This window comes from Ostrinia nubilalis, chromosome 17 (assembly GCF_963855985.1).
Source record: "Ostrinia nubilalis chromosome 17, ilOstNubi1.1, whole genome shotgun sequence".
Classification (NCBI taxonomy): domain Eukaryota; kingdom Metazoa; phylum Arthropoda; class Insecta; order Lepidoptera; family Crambidae; genus Ostrinia; species Ostrinia nubilalis.
Window position 1 is genome coordinate 12016914 of NC_087104.1, and position 20469 is coordinate 12037382.

The 20469-nt window shown below is 36.1% G+C and overlaps 2 protein-coding genes across 2 annotated transcripts in view; one reads left to right on the forward strand and one right to left on the reverse strand.

The window, feature by feature from the left end:
- LOC135080264 (hemicentin-2-like) overlaps positions 1-20469 on the reverse strand; it is a gene marked incomplete at its 3' end in the record, with an annotated part of 312023 nt that overhangs the window by 131654 nt on the left and 159900 nt on the right. Inside the window, exon 2 of the mRNA XM_063974951.1 lies at positions 14933-14995. The remainder of the gene's footprint in view (positions 1-14932; positions 14996-20469) is intronic.
- LOC135080086 (toll-like receptor 3) lies at positions 254-4107 on the forward strand. The gene is made up of 2 exons (XM_063974763.1): positions 254-426; positions 1205-4107. Exons 1-2 carry the CDS (start codon positions 405-407, stop codon positions 3931-3933), a joined length of 2751 nt encoding a protein of 916 aa, XP_063830833.1. The 5' UTR covers positions 254-404; the 3' UTR covers positions 3934-4107.

Sequence of the window (20469 nt, forward strand, 5' to 3'; positions counted from 1 at the left end):
CAGCTCTTATCAAAAATTATCTGGAAGCACTATCAGTCAAGGCAAAAAAACATAGGCTCCTTAGGGGAAATAATGTGCGATTTTCAATTTATTCCTAATTTTTTGTCCAAGTAAATTAAATGGATTTCTCATAACAATTATAAAATGTGAGTATATAAATTCCATTATAATATTATTTGCAATTTCCGTAACTTTATTGAACACCATGTATTATCTACTAGGATAACAATATCCGTTGTGTGTGCCAATGTAAAAATGGCCCATTTATCATTCGCTCTTGCATTTGCGAGTATTTCACATAATTTTTATGAAAGTATTTTTTATTTATCGATGGGCTGAGCCAGAATAAAACTTTTATTGTTAATACATTAAATTACTGTGCAGTGTCAGTTATTGGAACAAAAATGTATCGATGGATTTTATGGTGTAAGTTGTTTTTTTTGTGTGCAGTTTTTAAATACAATGGATAATTGGTTGACCATGTTAGTGAATTTAGAAAAGTAATAAGATATCATAAATATCAAAACTTCATCAACATCATCATCATCTCACCCATAGGACGTTCAGACGTCCACTGCTGAACATAAGCCTCCCCCAATGCTCTCCTGCTACCTTTACGATGTCGTCGATCACAACTTATTGGAATTATATTACATTTTATTTTATTGTCATCGTATTTAACGTACTGAATAAAAATGGTAGGCAATTGCAATTTAGAGTAATAATATTACAACACACGAACATATTTATTGCATTAAAATACTTATCACAGTAATAATATTCATCCTTGAGTCCTTCATTTTTTCGTTAACAAGTAGGTATAAAAATATTATGTTGTGCTAAAAAAACTTAATTCTTTCATAGCCATAATAATCAGTGGTAGAATCACAGGTTTAATGGTTACTTTTTACCAAATATCAAAACAATGCCTCAAATCCTCATTTTTAAACTAAAATAGAAAGACACGGATCTTAACGCAACATTTAAGACTGAGTTACATTATGTACTCACGGCTTGACGTTACGGCTGCAATGCTGCAGACGTACGTGGTCACAAGCAGACTGGCGGACTCTCTATTTTAGTTTGAAACGGAACACGAAAGTTTAAAATCTTATATCCTCATTTTTACCATCGATAACCTAAATGTAACGATAATATTGAAGATATTTGATGTCAACTACATCTATTTTAATTCAATTTTCAGGTTCCCTTGTGGCCTACTTATGGGGCAAGGTTTCCGGAAACTGTGAAACCGACCACCTTCTTGATGACTGCCAATTCACCGTGACATGTTATGGGAACGCTGGAACCGTCTACGTACCGAACAATTGTAACGACGATCATAACGTGACGTTTGTCATGCAAAACTCCAACGCAGCGTATATAAGCTTTGGTTTTTTCAGCAGAACAAATTTTGATCAAAGAGTACGGCACTTCAAGGCTATTGGAAACATTTGGGACCACGTTGCACCAAGCGCATTCAAGTATTACAGAGAAACAATAACAATGGACCTCTCACAGAATAATATTTCTGAAATTAAAGAAGAAGCATTCAGAGAACTTGTGAATATGAGACAACTTAATCTGTCAGACAACTCGATTAAGTATTTGGATGATAAATCATTTGAATTCGCGGCAAACACGAAAAATTCTTTGGAAGTACTAGATCTCTCTAAAAATTTACTTACTACAATAAACAAATATGTGTTCTCGAGTTTAACAGAACTAAAAGTATTACTGCTACATGATAATCAGATTGAAACGTTGGAAAGCATGAGTTTCTTTGCATTAAGACAACTGATTTATTTGACTCTTTATCACAATAAGATAAGTAGCATCAACACAACACTCGTCACAATGGGAGAGTTGAAACATCTTGACATGTCCAGAAATTTAATAAGCAGATTATCAGCAATCGACATGTTACATCTAGGATCATTGAGACATTTGAATTTGTCACGAAATACTATTAAAACCATTGAATCAAACTGTTTCATTAATGAATTTAATTTAGAAACATTGGATCTCAGTTACAATATAATTCAAACACCCATTGAACAACAAATGTTTAGATATAATCGCAATTTGACTTATTTGAATTTATATAATAATCACATTTCACGACTAGGGGACTCAATTTTCAATAATACACAACTTAAGTATTTGAATATAGAAAATAATAACATAACAGGCGATATCACGTCAAAAACATTCAGTGGGCTCCATAATCTGACAAGTCTGAATATAAGTCGTCAACATATTAAAATATTAAAAAATAACTCTTTTTCGGATATCGAACGATTAAAGTATTTAGATTTGAGTTGTAATGCTATTGAATTGGTGGAAATTGGCAGTTTTGATAATGCCAGAGCCCTAACCGTATTGAATGTTTCGCATAACTTAATACAAGACATGACTTTTGTGAAATCGTTATCCAGTACCATCACTGCTTTGTATATTAACAACAATATGATTGCAATTGTCCCAAAATACTTGTTCAGTAATTATTCGCAATTGAAAACTTTGGATATTTCTACGAATATGATAACCACAATCGAATCATATGCACTGCCTTTGTACAATATTCAAACTCTTATTTTAAATAACAACAATCTTAGTGAAACGTTGGTCGGTAGTGTTTTAAGTCCGGCTAGATTGATAAAAAGTTTAGACTTGAGTCACCAAAGTTTGAAGCGTATAAACGAATCAGCATTTAAAGGTCTACCATTACTTGTAAGTCTCGATTTATGTGACAATAATATAGAATACATAGACGCACACAGCTTTATTGATACAGATAATTTGCGTACTTTAAATCTTTCTAAAAATTCACTTTCAAGCCTAGATATTAAAGGTAATCTGAATCGCTTGACGAGCCTTATTCTAAGCAATAACAAGTTAACATCGATTCCAGACATAAATAAGTTTGCTAGTATCTTCCGGATTTATCATCTTGATATTGCATACAATAATATTTCTGATTTAATGTATCCTTCTTTTGAATATATGAGAAACTTAGAGATTCTAAATTTATCACACAATAATATTTTGCATTTCAACAATCAATTTTCTAATACACTATCTAAACTGTCTGTACTGAACATTGCATCAAATCGACTAAAAGAAATTAATGCAACCTTTTTAAGTAATTTGACAAGTCTTAATATAAGTTACAACGATATAGCTAGAATTGATGTTACACAATTTCGAAATCTAAATTTTCTTAAGGTTCTTGATTTAACAGCAAATAAGTTAACAGACATAACACCAGGGACATTTCAATATCTCACATCTCTCTTAATTTTAAGAATATCCGCAAATAATGTAACTAATTTACGTTTTGGTACATTCAGGGGCTTGAACAATACCTATTTAATTGATATTTCTATGAACAATCTGAAATCAATCAACACAGATATTTTCCATGAATGTTATGAACTAAAACAAATTGTTATTGATTACAATAATATTTCAAGTATTGATATAGAAAGGCTTGTTGAAGTTGCTCCAAAACTAGATAATATTAGTTTAGGGGGTAATCCAATTGCATGCGAAGAAATCGTTAGGAACAAAAAGAACGTGTATTTAATTTTGAGAAAATTTGAAATAACTTCGATACATAAAGTTTATCATGAAGACAATGTTCACGGGATAAAGTGTGGGGAAATGAACAAAATTGTAGAAAATAACAATGTCACAACTGAAGTTGCTGTAGAAATTGTTACTGATGTACCAAAATCTAATGGAGTTTCTTCTTCAGATGTTTTAATAGTTTGGTGTTCAGTGTTAAGTGTATTGTTGGCAGTAGGCCTGAGTGTTGCATACTGGCGTTATAGAAAATTGTCTAAGTTAAATAGAAGTGACAATGTAATGCAGTTTCAGAATTCAGACGGTTCCAGAAATTCTGAATGTTACAATGACTTGCTCAGCTAATTGTATTGTAAGATGGCATGTTTGACTAAACTTTGTTTTATTATCTTCTAAGATTACTTTTGAGATGTAATATCTGTGATTGAAAAGTGTGCTACGATTAGTCTTACTTAAGTAGGTATTAATGTAAATTAAATTAGTTAAGAACGTAAATAAATATTGTTAAGTGCCCTCAAATTTATTTTGTTTATTTTGTGTTATCGTCATCATAATTTTAGCCATAGGATAACAACTGCTGAACATGGGCCTCACCCAATGATTTCCATAATGACCGGTTGGTAACGTCCTGCATCCAGCGCCTTCCAGCTACCTTTGTGAAGTCGTCGGTCCACCTTGTGGGTGTAAAGTAAGTATTTAGAATTTTAGATAAATACTTTATGTGACAGACCCAAAACAACATGATGAAATGTAGGCAAAAGCTTTTGACATTTACGTTGCACATACTGAGGCCTCCTTATAAAAATAGTATCTGTGTTAGGAGACATTACAAGATGATGTAAGTATGTTTTATTGTGTAGACGCGTAGATAGTACGCTAGTGTATAATAAATAAACTAAATTAAACCCCATTTTATGTAACAATATAACGTGAGTGTTAAGCCTCATATACGCACAGACAAATGTCTTCTTATCCTAATCCCTATCTGATTGATCCAATAATATTAGCTGTGTATATTGCCATGGGAATATTTCACGAGATAATGGACCTAAGTCTGGCGAGATAAAGGCTGATTTAGCGGATCACAAACATGTTATGTGAGTGGGTAGGTATTTCATTGGACGTTTATTGATATCGTGTGATTGGCGCCGAATGGTTATGGATTTGCTACGGAATAAGATTGCCTTACAATATAGGTAGTGGGCTAGATTCCAGGACTCTTTGTTTGTTGCTAAGGGCCCTTTTTTCCGGCAATAGTTTTGCGGGATCTTGAATCACTGGGTCCAGCAAAATTGGACTTGTGTACTCACTCGTCAGGATACCGTTTTTCGCGCTACGAATGTTTGCAACAAATGTACTCGTATGTAAGAAGCTGCTAGTGGAAACACATGTGCTTGCAATGACACTTTTTTTTTACTAATACTCCCGTTAGCCCCTCGTACTAAGCGAAATATGCCTGTGTCACGAGTGAGCTCACCACAATAGTCAAGCGGCGGCGGGGACCGAACCTGCGTTCCTCGGATCACGAGTCGGCCAGTCCGACCCCTTCACCGTTCGGCTATCGTGGCTTCTAAGAATATTATCTAGATCCTGGTTTTACTGGTCCAGTTTAATGACAAAGCTGAACTCCAAATTCGAACAGATCGGTTCGGGACACTGCAAACGGGTTGTTCGTCCAAATTCCTTCCAGATAAAGTGACTATATTACTCGTAGCAAATTTATCTCAGCATAAGCAACAGAGAAGAAGAAGCAAGAAAACAGTTATTTGAGCCAACCAAAGTACGAGTAGGTAATATTGTTGACGATTAAAGGTGCAGTGTAGAATACACTACAAAAAGAATAAAAAATAAATAAAATAAATAAATATCCTTGGACATTTACACTGCGCTTCTAGTCCCAAACTAAGCAAAGCTTGTACTATGGGTACTAGACAACGGATATAAACATACTTAAATCCTTTTTTTTTGTAAATACATACTTATTATACATGGAAAACACCCAGTCCAATACAAACAAATAATATGTTCATGCACACAATTGTACTGTGCGGGAATCGAACCCGTTACCCCCGGAATAGTAGTCCGTTTCGAACCACTAAACCAAACGGCTGACTTATATACGACATACTTAACAAAAGAAAAAGAAAAGAATAAACAATTATCAGAAAATCGCTGGTGGAACTGCCGGTAACAAGCAAATCTCCAAATCTTTGTAGATAATATTCTTACGTCCCCAAAATAGACTATAGAAGCAAAATGCGATGGCAAACGTTAATATTAAACGTCCAATTCTGGATCCCTTTTGAGATTAGAGGCTCAAATATAATTAATTTGTGCCCTTTAATTTTGTCGCGTAAGAAATTTCCGTTGTTTTGCTTAATTGAGTTTTGATTTTAATGTCAAATGCAGATGGTTCAATCTATGTCAGTGGACGATCTTACTAATATAGGCGAAAGTTTGGATGTCTGGATGTTTGTTACTCTTTCACGCAAAAACTACATACTAAACGGATCTTGTTGAAACTTTACAGTATTATTGTTTATAACCCAGATTAACATAATATCTAGGCTATAATTTATGACGATATGTGACAAATAAATGTCAATAAATAAATAAGACGTATCTAAAAAGCGCCATCTATCGTCATTGGTTAAAATCTACAGCGCTGGACAAAGAAACTATCTACTGTTTTTGACGTTCGTAAATATTCATGCGGGAAGCCGTGAAACGTCATCTATCAACATGATATCTAACGGGGGTAAAACCAGGCCTGTTCATCTCCGAGAGTTTACATCGAAAACAAAACACGCACGATGGCCCACCTACAGGATACTATTCGACAAGCCCTCACATACGAGCGAACATTGACTCACGCACGCGTATTCTTGTGTATGATGGAAGATAATAAAGAAAATGGTGTACTAAATACTGTGCAGTATTTAACTGCCTAAATAATAATAAAAACACAGAATTTACTTTTTTAAGCTGCCTCAAGACACTGAGAGGTAAATAAGTAGTTAATATTATTCATGATAATTCATGCTAAATCATGTATTTCCTCCGCCATTTTCCGCAGTTTGGCACCTCACGTCACATCATTTTACCGAAGTCAGCCCTATAGCTTCGGCGCAGTGCCGATCACTGACGTTTGTCAACAAAACGGTGCTTGACTCTTGAGACAGGCTAAATTACACCATATTGTTAATGACATTGAGATACATTTTTTTAAATACCTTCGCGAAGTAAAACTTCTGTACGTAGTACTTATTATTATTCTGTGGTAAAACGAAGTCCACGCGTTCGAAGTCGCGGGCGGCCGCTAGTATTGGAATATGGAATATTATGGGAGTGTTATGAGAATGGAGCAATTTGGTAATTTGTTTAGTGACATGTAAGCTCTAAGTTTTGGCTTTGGTCTCATAATAACGCCATAAACCGCATACAGCGTCAAGCTCATAGCAGACTTAGGCTGAGTTGCACCACCTAACTTGACCGTAACTTTAACCGATAACCGGGGTTTTTTGTATGGAGTTTGACAGATTTTTGACGTTTGTCAAAGCTAAAGTAAGATGGTGCAACCCAGCCTTACAACTCGGAAAGCCTTTCGCGCGCTGTCAATTGCTAGGCGAGGCGTTTACGTTACGGTGCGGAGTGCGTTGCAGTATGGAGTATCATACAAAGAATACTGACCGCCTCGAATTGATACGGATACGATCCCTTTCCGCTTCACAATGCTTTATAGCACGGTAAATTATACCGTACTATTGTGGTCTTTATAATATTTTAAACTATTATGTTGCATTTTTACTATAAAATTATCACTTCACATGAAGTGATAATTTTATTGTGGTCTTTTCCAGGTCTTTTTCTTTGAAGAAGAAGATATTTTATCTTCACTAATTTCATCATCATCACAACTATCTTATAATCCTCTCTAACCTTCTGCATACCGTCTTTACTTACCTACTACCTATTACCGAGACAACACCTGAAATAACTGAAAGTTTTTCCAAAATCTGGAGATTCAGTTCAAAAACAAACAATTTAACGTTTGCTCCTGTAATATTTCCCGGATATCTTACCAGTTGAACGGTTACTTACTAGTTTTACTTCGCTAGTATCTTCCCTTGAAATGTAGGCCAAGAGACAAAGTAGCATGTATTTAATTTTCACCTTCTTCATAATAAGTACCTAATACCTATCAATTAAGTAATTATTTTTTTAGGTTTTAATCACGATCTAATTTATTCGTATACGTTTTACTCTCCTCGCCCTACCATCATTCTTCATTTACTCATCCGGAAAAATCAGGTAGGATACTAAAAACCAAACAATAAAATTATTGAAGTAAGTTAGTCAAAAATGTCTTTACAAATAAATGCCCTACACCAGTGGTTCCCAAAGTTGTCTGGGCTAAAACTCATCTAATACAAGTTCACAAAATTGGGACCCACCTATAGGAAAATTTCGCCCGATGCCCAGCGGTTGGATCGGTAGGGTAGTGTGTTGTTCTACAGGCAGGGCCCACTCAATGTTCGCTCGCGACCCACCACTGGGCCACAAGTCACGACCCATAGTTTGGGAAACCCTGCCCTACACTGTTTTACCTTTACATACCTATCTCGCTGTAATATTTTGATTTGTTTTAATGTCTGTAATGTTTTTAGTTGGTCTACTATCCCCAGGACTGTAAGTTTGGCCACTTGCCCGTCCTCTGCTATATCTTAGGAAGTTTAAGGTCAAACTAAGGATTTATGGTTTATTTTATCAACATACGAAATCGTACCCTGAATATTGAAACGCGTCGATTTTATTGCACCTATTATTTCCTAGTTTCTCTTCTTTCCCGGATCCTATTTCGTCTAACGATGGAAATATTTTATGATCTTATTTTTCACCAACTCCGCTGTTTGCGTGTAAAAATTTTTAGGTGACAATTTTGAACTTTCGGAACTGAAAATCTTAAGAAAAACCACGACTTGGAAATCATCATCACAGTTTTTTAGAATCAGTTTAGCAATTCAATAGCCATGGGAACATTGAGTCTTCCCAACTTAGGCCAGCGTGAGGAGGTTATAGCTTACAAATAAATCCTTCATTTGCCTCTAGTAAATTAAAAATCAAAATAAAAATTATCTTTATTTGTTTAGAGTAATTAAATTAGCGTTAGCGTGGGCAGGCCTCCCACTAGGTGGATGCGAGCGGCGCAGGACCGGTCTTTGTGGAAATCCTTGGGGGAGGCCTTTGTCCAGCAGTGGACGTCTTTCGGCTGAAACGAACGAACGAATTAAATTAGTACTATATGCAAACATTTTTAATTGCAAGATATAGTCTAATATTTAATCTAATTGTATTAAAAAAATCAGCTTTAAATTCCGTGATATATTTGAGGAAAATCAAATTGAAAAGTAGTACTTACTAATCTTCAAATGCCTATACTATGCCTATGCCTATACTATTGCATGTCTCATTCCTTTTTTGCCTTACCAGCGCATCAAAAGAGTCGTCCTTTTACAATGAAGACCTGACCTGTTAGGCCTAGGATGCGCGCCGCGATAAGCGGTTATCACGCCATTTTATCGATTTTGCCCATACATTTTGGCGTCGATAAAAGTTATCACGGGGTGCATCTTAGGCCTACTGATGATGATGTACAAACTTACTCCAGTATTTTAGAAACTTGCTCATACATATACAATATACTTACATAGAATGTAAGTTCGTCAGTGCCACCTGGCTATCAGTTATACCGAACGTGCGACGTGCGTGATCCTACCAATAACGAATGGCGGAGAGATAGACAGGCAAATATTGTGTGAACACAAAACGGGAATGTTCACGTTTTTCTGGCCATGACACGTTGTCTGTGGCCGATGTGGAACTTTTCAATGTATGAATTTGGATTTTTTGAACAGTGTGTAGTATAAAAAAGATATAGGTAGGTACGTTATTTTATACACAAATGGTTTATTACAGAGTTTATATTATTTAGTATGTATAGAAATATAAAATATGTGCTCAAATTGCTGATGTATAAAATAAATTTTTAATTTGCATTTTCCTCCGAGGCCCAGTTTGTCAAATTTTATGATAAGTGGTTAACAGCAAAATATTGAATTAAAGTTTGTAGTTAATTAATCACTCGTCATGAAATCTGACAAATTGGTTAAATTAACTACCTACGGATTAAAAAACTAATTTTAAGGCCGAGTTGTACCATTTAACTTCAACCGTAACTATAACAATAACCAGTGTATTTTGTATGGAGTTTGACAGATTTTTGACATTTGTTAAAGTTAAAGTAAGATAACTCAGCCTAAATGTACACCGAATAAAAAAAATCTAGCCCTCTGCCTACAAAAGGACACGATACCGATTTATTATTGACTTATTACGACACCGCACGCAATGAGAAACATTCGAATACCGTTTTTATCGTCCCTGTCTATCTATTATTGTTTATCCGTAACATTTTTGTGGGGTATAGAAAATAAACTGTATGAAACGGGTTGACTGGCCGAATGAGTATGTTTTTGGGACTTCAATATTTAGGGAATTTAAGGATATGCCAAATGACATGTTATTAGATATTAGATAGCTGATTATTGTGCTAAGATCTACGTTTTATGGAAGAGCAGTCGCCCGGCAAGCGGAAGGTCGTGGGTTCAATTCCCGCCTTAGGCAGTTCGATTTTTTCAAGTTATTTATAATTTTCAAATTAGTTTGAGATGCGACTCTTAACGCAAAAAAAAAAATTAATAACCATGTAAAAGAGCTGTTTCATCTTAACTGACAGTTAAATATTTGCAACAATATTTCTGTTAGATGTAGGGTAGGTATACTTAACATTGATGAAACAAACGCTGGCTGTAACAGCGTATTACACTTGAAAATTTCGACGGGTTCATCCAGTGTCTAAGTAGCTCAGTTGGAAGAGCAGTCGCCCGGCAAGCGGAAGGTCGTGGGTTCAATTCCCGCCTTAGGCAGTTCGATTTTTTCAAGTTATTTATAATTTTCAAATACGTTTTATAGGTCTAGCGCTGAACTCAGCCAGTGCTTGAGTTATGGGAACGGCATGGGAGGGGTGACATTGGCATAATGTTAAAAAATAAATAATAATAACTAACCTTGGACATTTTACACTGCGCCGCCCCCACACTAAGCAAAGCTTGTACTATGGGTACTATAATAACGGATATAAACATACTTATTATACTTTTTTTTGTAAATAAATACATATACATAGAAAACACCCAGACCCGTCACATAAATTAAAATTCAGCATTTCAATTTCTGCCCGGCCGGGAATCGAACCCACCTCTCGGCACAGTAGTCCGTTCTGAACCACTACACCAAACGGCCGACAAATTGTAATGTGACAGAGAATATCAATCTGTAGGAATTCTGAAGTCTCGCTGACGTTTGACGTTACAAAAAACCTGGCTTAAACCTTAATTTCAGCACGTAATGCGTACCTATCATCTTTAGGAATTTCATCAAAAGTTTGACCTGTCTTTAGTTCGAGATTACTTAGAGCCAGACATTAATCTGGTTATAACAGCCAAGTTTGGCAAAGTAACAAGTCTAAAGCTATAAAAAACTAACAACATCAAATAGCTAGAATTCAGAACAAAGTCCATACCCCTAATTTTGCTCCTGAAACTTTGGCGCAAGAGTTTTAAAAATAAGCCATTTCCTTCATACATGATTTTACTTTTTGGCAGCAGGCTTGCAATATAACCAGTGGCTGCATCGGACTCAAATAAACTAAAGAAGTAATCCCGATTCACATACCACTGCGGATTCCATAATATTATTGCTAGAATTTCAATAATATACCACTGAAATATCTGGCTCGCTTGCAAGTCTGTTTAATGCGGTAGTTGAATTATACTAATGTTCGTACAACAGAAAATGCTGGACCGATCTAGACTCTGTTAATGTTAGGGCATAAAGCACATAATGGATTAGTCTCATGCTTTGCAAAGTTAGGTGATATTATACATTGTTATCTATGAAGTTTAGTATACTTATTTACAAAATTCTACTTACTTTTTACTGTGAAGCTTTTGCCCACGGCTTCGCCCCCGTGAAGTTAAATATGTCATAGATCATTACAGATTATAGCTTATGTTATTCTGATGTATAAAAAATTATATTGTAAAGTTTCATCAAAATCCGTTCAGTAGCTTTTGCGTCAAGAAGTAACAAACATACTCACTCACAAACTCTCGCCTTTATAAATAATACGAGTAGTGTGATAATATTGTAAAGTTTCATCAAAATCCGTTCAGCAGTTTTTGTGTGAAAGAGTGACAAACACATCATGGAAACTTTCGCATTTATAATATTAGTACGAAGTAGGATATTTCAATCTAGTTTTATGCGTATATTTTATAACCACAAGTCGTGGAAAGTTATAAATAATGTATTCAACACCTTAACCATTCAGAAGCCAGCGAAAACCTTCAAAACGGCATTCCTAATGGACGAGATGAGGTTAAATAAAAATAGTAGGGAAAAACTTGATAAAGGATCCAAGGGTTGGCCCTTATAAACGCGAGATCAAAAGAAAAACTGTCCATCCGAACAAACTTGCAGGAAAGGTCTAAACTTATAAAGAATTCGACGTCCGGACAAATTGTATTAAGTTTCGTGAGCGAGTAAAAATATATTATGTTAGCTCCATGTGTAACGTCAGCTTTGAACGTGTTAAATGTAATTTTGGATAGGTTAAGTAGCAATAATGTTAAGTTTGTTTATTTTTATCTGACGCTAAAAGAACACTCGGATAGCGGGAGATTTTTACGATTTTTGTAAGCAGTCGCCCTTGGACTGACGTAAGGGAGACTGGGTACGATTATAACAGGGTACGGATGTAACGACTCGACTGTAGCTCGGTAGTTGAGCGGTACAAAGGGAAGGGTGACAAGACAAGTAAAACTGTATGGACTTGTCGCCCGCATGTCTTCCCCTTGTACCCCTCACCTACCGAACATTGTCCAGTAACATTTGTTACAACTGTACCCTGTTACAACCGTACCCTGTTACAACCGTACCCCGTCTACCCTACGCCCTCGACGTAGATGTCGCTTTTATTTCAGGACAAAAGAAGTCATTGATGCTTGTATTGTAGTTTCCAAAATTCAGCGAAGAAAATAGTATGTTTAAACTCTCTGAACCTTGTCATAATGGCGGTGAGTCGTCTATAATAGGGATGTTTCCTGGGTAAAAAAGCAAGAGTTTTAATTAGTCCGTTAGCTTATCAAAAAACTACTCGACACGTATTTTTCACTTTTTAAAACTAATGAAAATGTAAAGAGATAAAGCGTGCCAAAGTTCTAAAAAAAGGCCCGTGACGTCAGTGAGTGCGTAAAAGTGCAGCACTTTGTGACGTCGCGCGGAACTTCAACGCACTATAACTTTGTAATTATTTGTTTGATTGATAATTAAAAATATACGTGTCCAATATTTTATTATACTAAAATTGACGGACTAAAAAATTTTTTTTAGGAAACTAGCCTATTATTGAGGTTATTCTGCCTACATTAGAAGGACAATAGCCAGGTTCGTAGACCAGCAAAATGTTTACATCTTAATGAATTTTCAAAGGCATTCGAGAGCAATTTGCGATGTAATTCGCAGGTCATTGTACTTATTGACTTTGAGTCAGATGTCATAACTTTTATTAATTTTTAATTAGTGAGTTCAGACACATTTTGTAGTTCAGATAATGACCGATGGATTGTAGCGCCGTAATTGTAGCAGAATACAAATAAAAACAATTTATACGTAATTCACAGGAAATTTGGTTGTAGGACAGGAAGCGAGAGAGAGAAATAAAGAGACAGGGATATATCAAGTCTTAAAATACCTACTTATTTCATAGTAACAGTATCGTAAATTTTGGGCTGATACTGTGTAGGTTTGTTGTCGACACAAAAAGAAGAAGTATCGTAAATGAGTTTGACCTGTACTTAATTGATCGAATTTTACCCATTAAAACATTGTAATCTACTTACTTCTTTTTAGAACCTGATATTAAAATATTACTAACTACCAAACTTCTATAACTAGCCCAGCTCTAAAATGAAATGGAATCGATAACCACAAAGTGGCGATTAGTCTCGTTTCCTTTAATATTTTATCTGCACCCACTTACTGGGAACTGTGGGGCCTCATTTGCGTATCTTCCGAGGATTTTTTTAGATCTCTTTAAATTTATTGGATTTCAACGGCTCCATTTCAAGGGAGATTAAGGGGATCGAGTACGCGAACGTTTTTGTACGAGTAGAGTTTTAACGAGATCCTCTTGTCAGAGATCTTTGCTTGCTTAATTACTTTTTAATAATTAAGCCACGTTTTCACTAGGGGACATGTCGCGGAGATAAGTCATCCGACATTCACGTAGTTTGTCTCTGCAACTTTGTCCCTCGACATATGACTTGTTCACACTAGCCAGTAGTGAACAGTATGTCGCCCGAGGATCGACACAAAGGGACACGCGTCCTTACTACTAATAATTCAAAATTAGCCCCACACAAAAAAAAGTTAACAGCTGCTACGAATAAAGTATTGAATCGCATTTAAAAAGCACTTAACTATTTTCTGGTAGAAAGGTTCAGTGAATGTTTTAAAAGGGTTTGCAAGTTGTGGTTTCCGTTCCGGTTTAGTTACGTTTAATTCGAGTAAAAAATATCGTATCTCATCCGCACTAAAAGAGAAAAGATTCGATTTTTTATTTGTTTCTATTAAAATAGGCTAAGAAACTACTGGTCAAAGAAAAATTATTTCACCAGAATCCCATATTAATTCTGATGAACATAGGCGGTACAAAATTCACCGGGATAGCTATGTAGTAGGATTAAATCTCATGTCCTTCAATTTTAATTAATTGTATACAAATACAGCCTGAATTTAAGGGATATGTTGGCAAAATTCCAGGAAAGACATAATCCACGACGACGAACTGGGTTTGCTTTTAATTGGCTATCATGAGAAATACTCATCTTATAATCATCATCATCATCATCACCATCATCATCATCACCATAATCATCATCTCAACCATAGGACAATGCTGAACATAGGCCTCCCCCAATGCTTTCCATGTTACCCGGTTGGTAGCGGTCTGCGTCCAGCGCTTTCCTGCTACCTTTATGATGTCGTCGGTCCACATTGTGGGTGGACGTCCCATACTCATCTTATGATGGGAAATAAATTGCTGTCACTTAAAATAAAAGAAGCTGTCAACAGTTAAAAGAATAATTCCCGTTTTCACCATCAATCTCTAATTTTTAAGTGACCCCTGGCATTATTATTGCTATAATTTAATATCATTTACCTTAAAAGGAATTCCAAGAAGAATACCATTGATGAAGTGTTCACGTTTTCTTCATAATTTTACCTGGAAAGAAAAAAATCAGATATTACTTATAAAGAAAAAAGGAAAAAATGATTATTTGGCACCAAATACGTGCAATAAATTACATTACTTTTTTAACGAAAATCTTCGTCGTTCGTCGTCGTCGACTTTAAGAAAATAAATAAGCACGCACCGATAACATTGTCGTTCTCTAAACATTTTGTATTAATTTTGATCTTACAGTGAGAGCTTGAGCAAAGAACGCAAACTGACAGGTGCGGGCTGCGTTCATTTGACCTGACCGCAGACCGCAGACCCATCTGGATGCTGTTACACTGGCGTGACAAATGCTTTTGTGAGCATATTTAATCTCAAATCATCATTTCATTTTAGCCACAGGACGTCGATGACCATAGGCCTCCCCCAATGATTTTTAGATTAATTTGCTGGTATGAAGCAAAAACAATTATAGTTTGGCCGACTGGAAATAAAATCACAAATAGGGGAGACCGAGGTGAGTTGTAACAAAAGAGAGCAGAGTTGTGACATTGTCGATTTTTTGGAACTAATTAACTTCTAGCGTAATACGCGCGACAATGTCACAACTCTCCTTTGTTACATCTCTCCTCGGTCTCCCCTATGTATGATACAAAAATGCCTTTTTAAAAGTAATGAAATGGTCACGTATCTACCGACGAATTGACCTATTTTCTAATTCCAAACAGCTGAAATATACGAGTAAGCTAGGAACCATATTCGTACCATTTTTCCTAAACGTCAAACGTGAAACGTAATACCGTAGAATAATATTTGGAATATTATATCCCCAGGGAGCTCGGTCAAAGCTTTTGAATTCCAGTATTTTCCAAATTCCAGAATTTTCCATATTTGATGGGCGGCCGGAAAGTACGCAATGATGAATGCTTTTGCATAGTAATGAGTTTGCTATACCGAGCGTTCAAGGCCGAAATCCTAATAACAGAATTCATTTAAACTGAAAGGCGGTTCAGTTTAAATAATTTATAAATCTTCTATACATATAAAAGCGAAAGGTTACTGACTCACTCACTCATCACGAAAGCACAGAAACCACAAGTGCTAGGAGTCTCAATTTTTTCATGGAGGTTCCTTTTAGAACGTAGGTGCTCACTAAGACGGGATTTTGCAAAATTCAACTCCTAAGGAGGTAAAATGGGTTCCACGCGTACAAAGCCGCGGGCGGCCGCAAGTACACTATAAAAGTACCTACCTATCTATAATACCAAAATATTTAGTCGGATGGAGAGTCTTTTCCTTTTTTGAAATCGGTTACAAATCCGACGTTTACCAACTGACGATCTGATGGTTTGCAGTGACAAGCACCTTTGAACGACCCAAAGATATTGTGGAATAGGTAGCCATTGTGTAAAGCGATAGGTGTAGGTATTAAAGATCGTTTCATCAACGAAGACGCGCCCCACCATTCTTCCGCTAATCTTTGAGTGTTGTCGGTACACGCTAAATCATCCATGAGTGCACACGCACACTACAAAAATGACGCTCAGATTGCTCGGATCAAACTCCCCGCACCCCGCGCGACCGAGACCAAAAATTGGTGGGGCGCGTCTTCGTAGATGGAACGATCTATAACAATACCTACTCGTACTTCAATTTTTGTTCCCACGTTCTTGTAGCTTGAAATAATTAAAGCATGTCTCATAATTTGGTACTTACTTGACATCATTAAGCAATAATAAGGCTGAGTTGCACCACCTGACTTTGACCGTAACTATAACGATAACCGGCGTTTTTTGTATGGAGTTTGACAGATTTTTGACGCTTGTTAAAGGTAAAGTAAGATGGTGAAACCCAGCCTAAGACTTAACGAACATCAACCAGTAATTAACAAAATTAATAATCCATTCCACGACCTATTTAATAAACTCAATTCTCGTTCTGAAAACCTAATTATTTTCTTAAAGTAAATTTTTACATGGCTTTTTAACAAATTATTTAGTAAATTGAGTTGAAGACTCTTCTTCTTGCCAAACAAAATTTAGATATTTTAAGGAACGCATGCAGACTGCCAATAAAAAGTAAAAAAAAAAACGCGGGCGCGTAAAACTATATTAGTTTTCTTATCTAAAATATAAATAAAATCCCTACAATACATCTTAGTTTATTCCAAAAATGGCTATCACGTCCTTCGCAAACGGTACTAAATTTTTCAAAGGAAACCCTTAGTCGTGAGTCCTTTCGGAACCCCTAAAGTCTCCAAAATGGTCGCTTCAAACGAAGTCTGTGCTATATGATTGATCACCACCATTTAAAGTGCCCTTGTATACAGTGGGGGTAGGGTAGGCGTAGGCATGTATCGTGATTTCGGATACTTTAATAAACATTTCTTTAGAAGAATATACCTTGGTTATTTAAGCCCCAAACTAAGCAGAGCGTATGCTAGGGATACCAAACAACGGATATTAAATTTTCTATAAGTCTCCGTTACTCGAGTCACTAGGCCAAAAGAGAGTCAAAAAATTGTTTCGTAAGTAGGTGGCAGTTTAATTGGTGCCTTTTAAAGGTACTAGTAATCAGGTACCTAGGTTAAAACACTTTGATACAAGAAGATGAGAAATCTTATGTCTATACCTGGTACACACCTACATAATACTAGTCTATACCTACTTAATACTAGGTCCAAATTCGTACTTACTGCTGAATTATAAAGTGACGAATCTCTATCGCGTCTAAGATTGATTTACATTATGTAAATAATCTGTTTCAGTAATATATTTACTCGATCTTCGATGCAACGTAGTATAGTGCGGTCTAGACGACTATAAATAATCTGCTTAATAATTCAGATGTACTTAGCAGTATGAGGTTGTATTGTTTTGTAGCCGAATGTATGTACTTTATGATAAAAGCTCTAACTTGAAATCGATCGTAAATGTCATGTAACCAAAGAACTTTATGTTCTTTGGTTACACAATTAATAAACTGTTTGAAATTATAATAACTAAATTGTATTGTTTTAAAGGTCACAAATAATTGTTAGTAGCTCCATTATCTAACTTTCTTCCGCCACTTCTCAGCACCAATCAATAATGTTGACCCAGTAGGGCAAGCTATATTTGGGGCGTGTATAAGTGCCCTGAAAATAATATTATGTACCTTACATAGTTACTCAAAAAAATATTTTACCTAAATAGAGCGATTTCGCACTACGTCCAAACCAAAATAAAACCTACGCTTTCATATTTTTTGGATTTTCATTTAAAATTTCGGATAAATCTGATCACACAGGCACATCACTAGCAAGACGTCTTCATCGCTAATGTGGGTGTCGGAATATGTGATGCTTTTATAAACATTTTGAATAACTAAATGGTTTCGCTGGAAAGCATGTGCAAGTCATGTTCGGAGTGAGATGTTTTGGGATTTTGTTCTTTCAAAGCGGTTTAGTTCAACAGTTTTATGCTCAGAAAGTTTTTTCATAAGTAAAAGTGACTTTGCAGTGAAAATGTTAGCTACATAGATTTTGTGAACCAAAGAAAATATTTTCAAGGAAAATCCTTCGTAATTCAGTGCCAAGAGAGTGGAAATCTATCGAATCGGAGGTTCATGAGTTCAAATATCAGTGGTAACCCATGATAAACATTGTGTGTGTTGCCAGTTTCGTTATTTCAGGCTTAATAACTAATTCTGTCGTAGTTTTCCGAAAATGAATTATGTATGGTAATGGCACATGAAATTCCACTGCCGCAGTAAAAATCCAATCCAGGACGCAACAAGGCCATACGGCAGCTATCTAAATATTACAGGATACAATCACCAGCTTATGTAAACAGACTTTATTAGTATTTAACAAGTCTAGCGAAATTGTTCACATAATTAATTACTCGTGGATCAAAGAAGGGAATATTCCGCATGGGCTGTCTTAACTAGGGTTGCTGCTTTGTTATGACCGAATAAACAAAATGTAAAAAATTTTTGAAGGCAAACATGCAGTGTCAAAATGACGCAATAAATCATCATCATCAACATTTAAGCCTCAGAACGTCCATTGCTGAACTCCAGACTTCCAGATTGACCGGTTGGTAGGCTGCATCCAGTGTCTTTCTCTAACCCAAAACCTGCTAAAATTGATATTGGTAAACTTTTGTTCTGCTAGCATTTTTTTTGTATATTTTTGCTAATGAACAAATATGTAGACAGAGTGATTAATTAGACAAGTGAAAACAAAAAAAAATAAATAGGCCATTATAATGAAAGCAAAGCACAGCATTATATTGAAGAGCAATCTAATAAGAGCCACAGATTTTTCAATCCGCCTCTGCCATTGTAAAATAAACTTAGGCCCAGAACACACGGTGAAACGCAATTGCAACGAAACTGCAACTTCTAGTTACTTTTGAGTTGCATCTAAGTTTCTGCCATAGACAAGCGACGCGACCATTTCAAACCGGTTTCAAACTGGTCGGGTCATGTGTGGCCTCTCAACGGAATCTATGGCAGAAACTTAGATGCAACTCAAAAGCAACTAGAAGTTGCAGTTTCGTTGCAATTGCGTTTCACCGTGTGTTCTGGGCCTTAGTCTGAACAAAATTTATGTCACAGCCCAGTCTTGGTTTTAGGCGATAATCTCGTGAGTGTTATCCAAATACCCGATCGGTAAACTGTTAGAACTTTTAATCCTTTGTTGTTGAAACGGGTTGGGGCTGCCCTAACGAATTTTGTAAGTAGGTCGTGCGTTTAAGCGTCTTGTTTTTAATTCTTCGCTAATAAAAGAGAATAAATTGTAAACAGTTGCCTTTATTTTGTAACAATGAATTAAATTGTGTAATAGGGATGCTTTATTCAGTATTGTTTCATTTGTTTTTATAGGATATTTCTTCGATGTGCGTCATAAATTTTAATACCAATATTTTTCCTGTTTGAATCTGAGTCTCTTACAATCTTTGAAATTAATGTAATGAATAGGCTCAAAAACTACTGAACCGTTTTTGAAAATTCTTTCACCATTCGAAAGCTACATTATCCACAAGTAACATAGGCTAAATTTTGTTTTGGAAAAAATAGGTTGGTCCACTATAGGCTATATAATGAAGTCCACGCGGGCGAAGCCGCGGAAAGCTAGTTTTTTATGAAGTACATGAGTAAGTACTTACTTACAGCGTGACCTATCGGCTCTGTTGCTGCAGTCATTGTCATAATCTTCTTCTTTTCGTATCGACAACAAACCTACACAGTGTCAGCCCAAAACTCCGCCACAAGAGTGGCGTTGTCAGTAGCACTCATCAAATCCTCCTGAGTGCAGTTGCTTGGGCACTCAGGGCATGACATCAGGTGCTTCATCGACTGGGGAAAAAAACCGCACCAGCACTCCATGCTCAAGCCATCCAAGAATCCCCACCTGGCCAGATTGTCCTTACTACGGCCAACCTGCGTCCGAAGTCTATTTAAAGACTTCCAGGTAAGCCAGGGGAGCTCATGTCCAGGTGGAGGACTCTCAGACATAGGGACAAAAGGGCAGG

Coding starts and splice junctions, on each gene's coding strand:
- LOC135080086 (XM_063974763.1), top strand. CDS start 405: ATGTATCGATGGATTTTATGGT. Junction 427..1,204: donor GTATCGATGGATTTTATGGT/GTAAGTTGTTTT, acceptor TTCAATTTTCAG/GTTCCCTTGTGGCCTACTTA.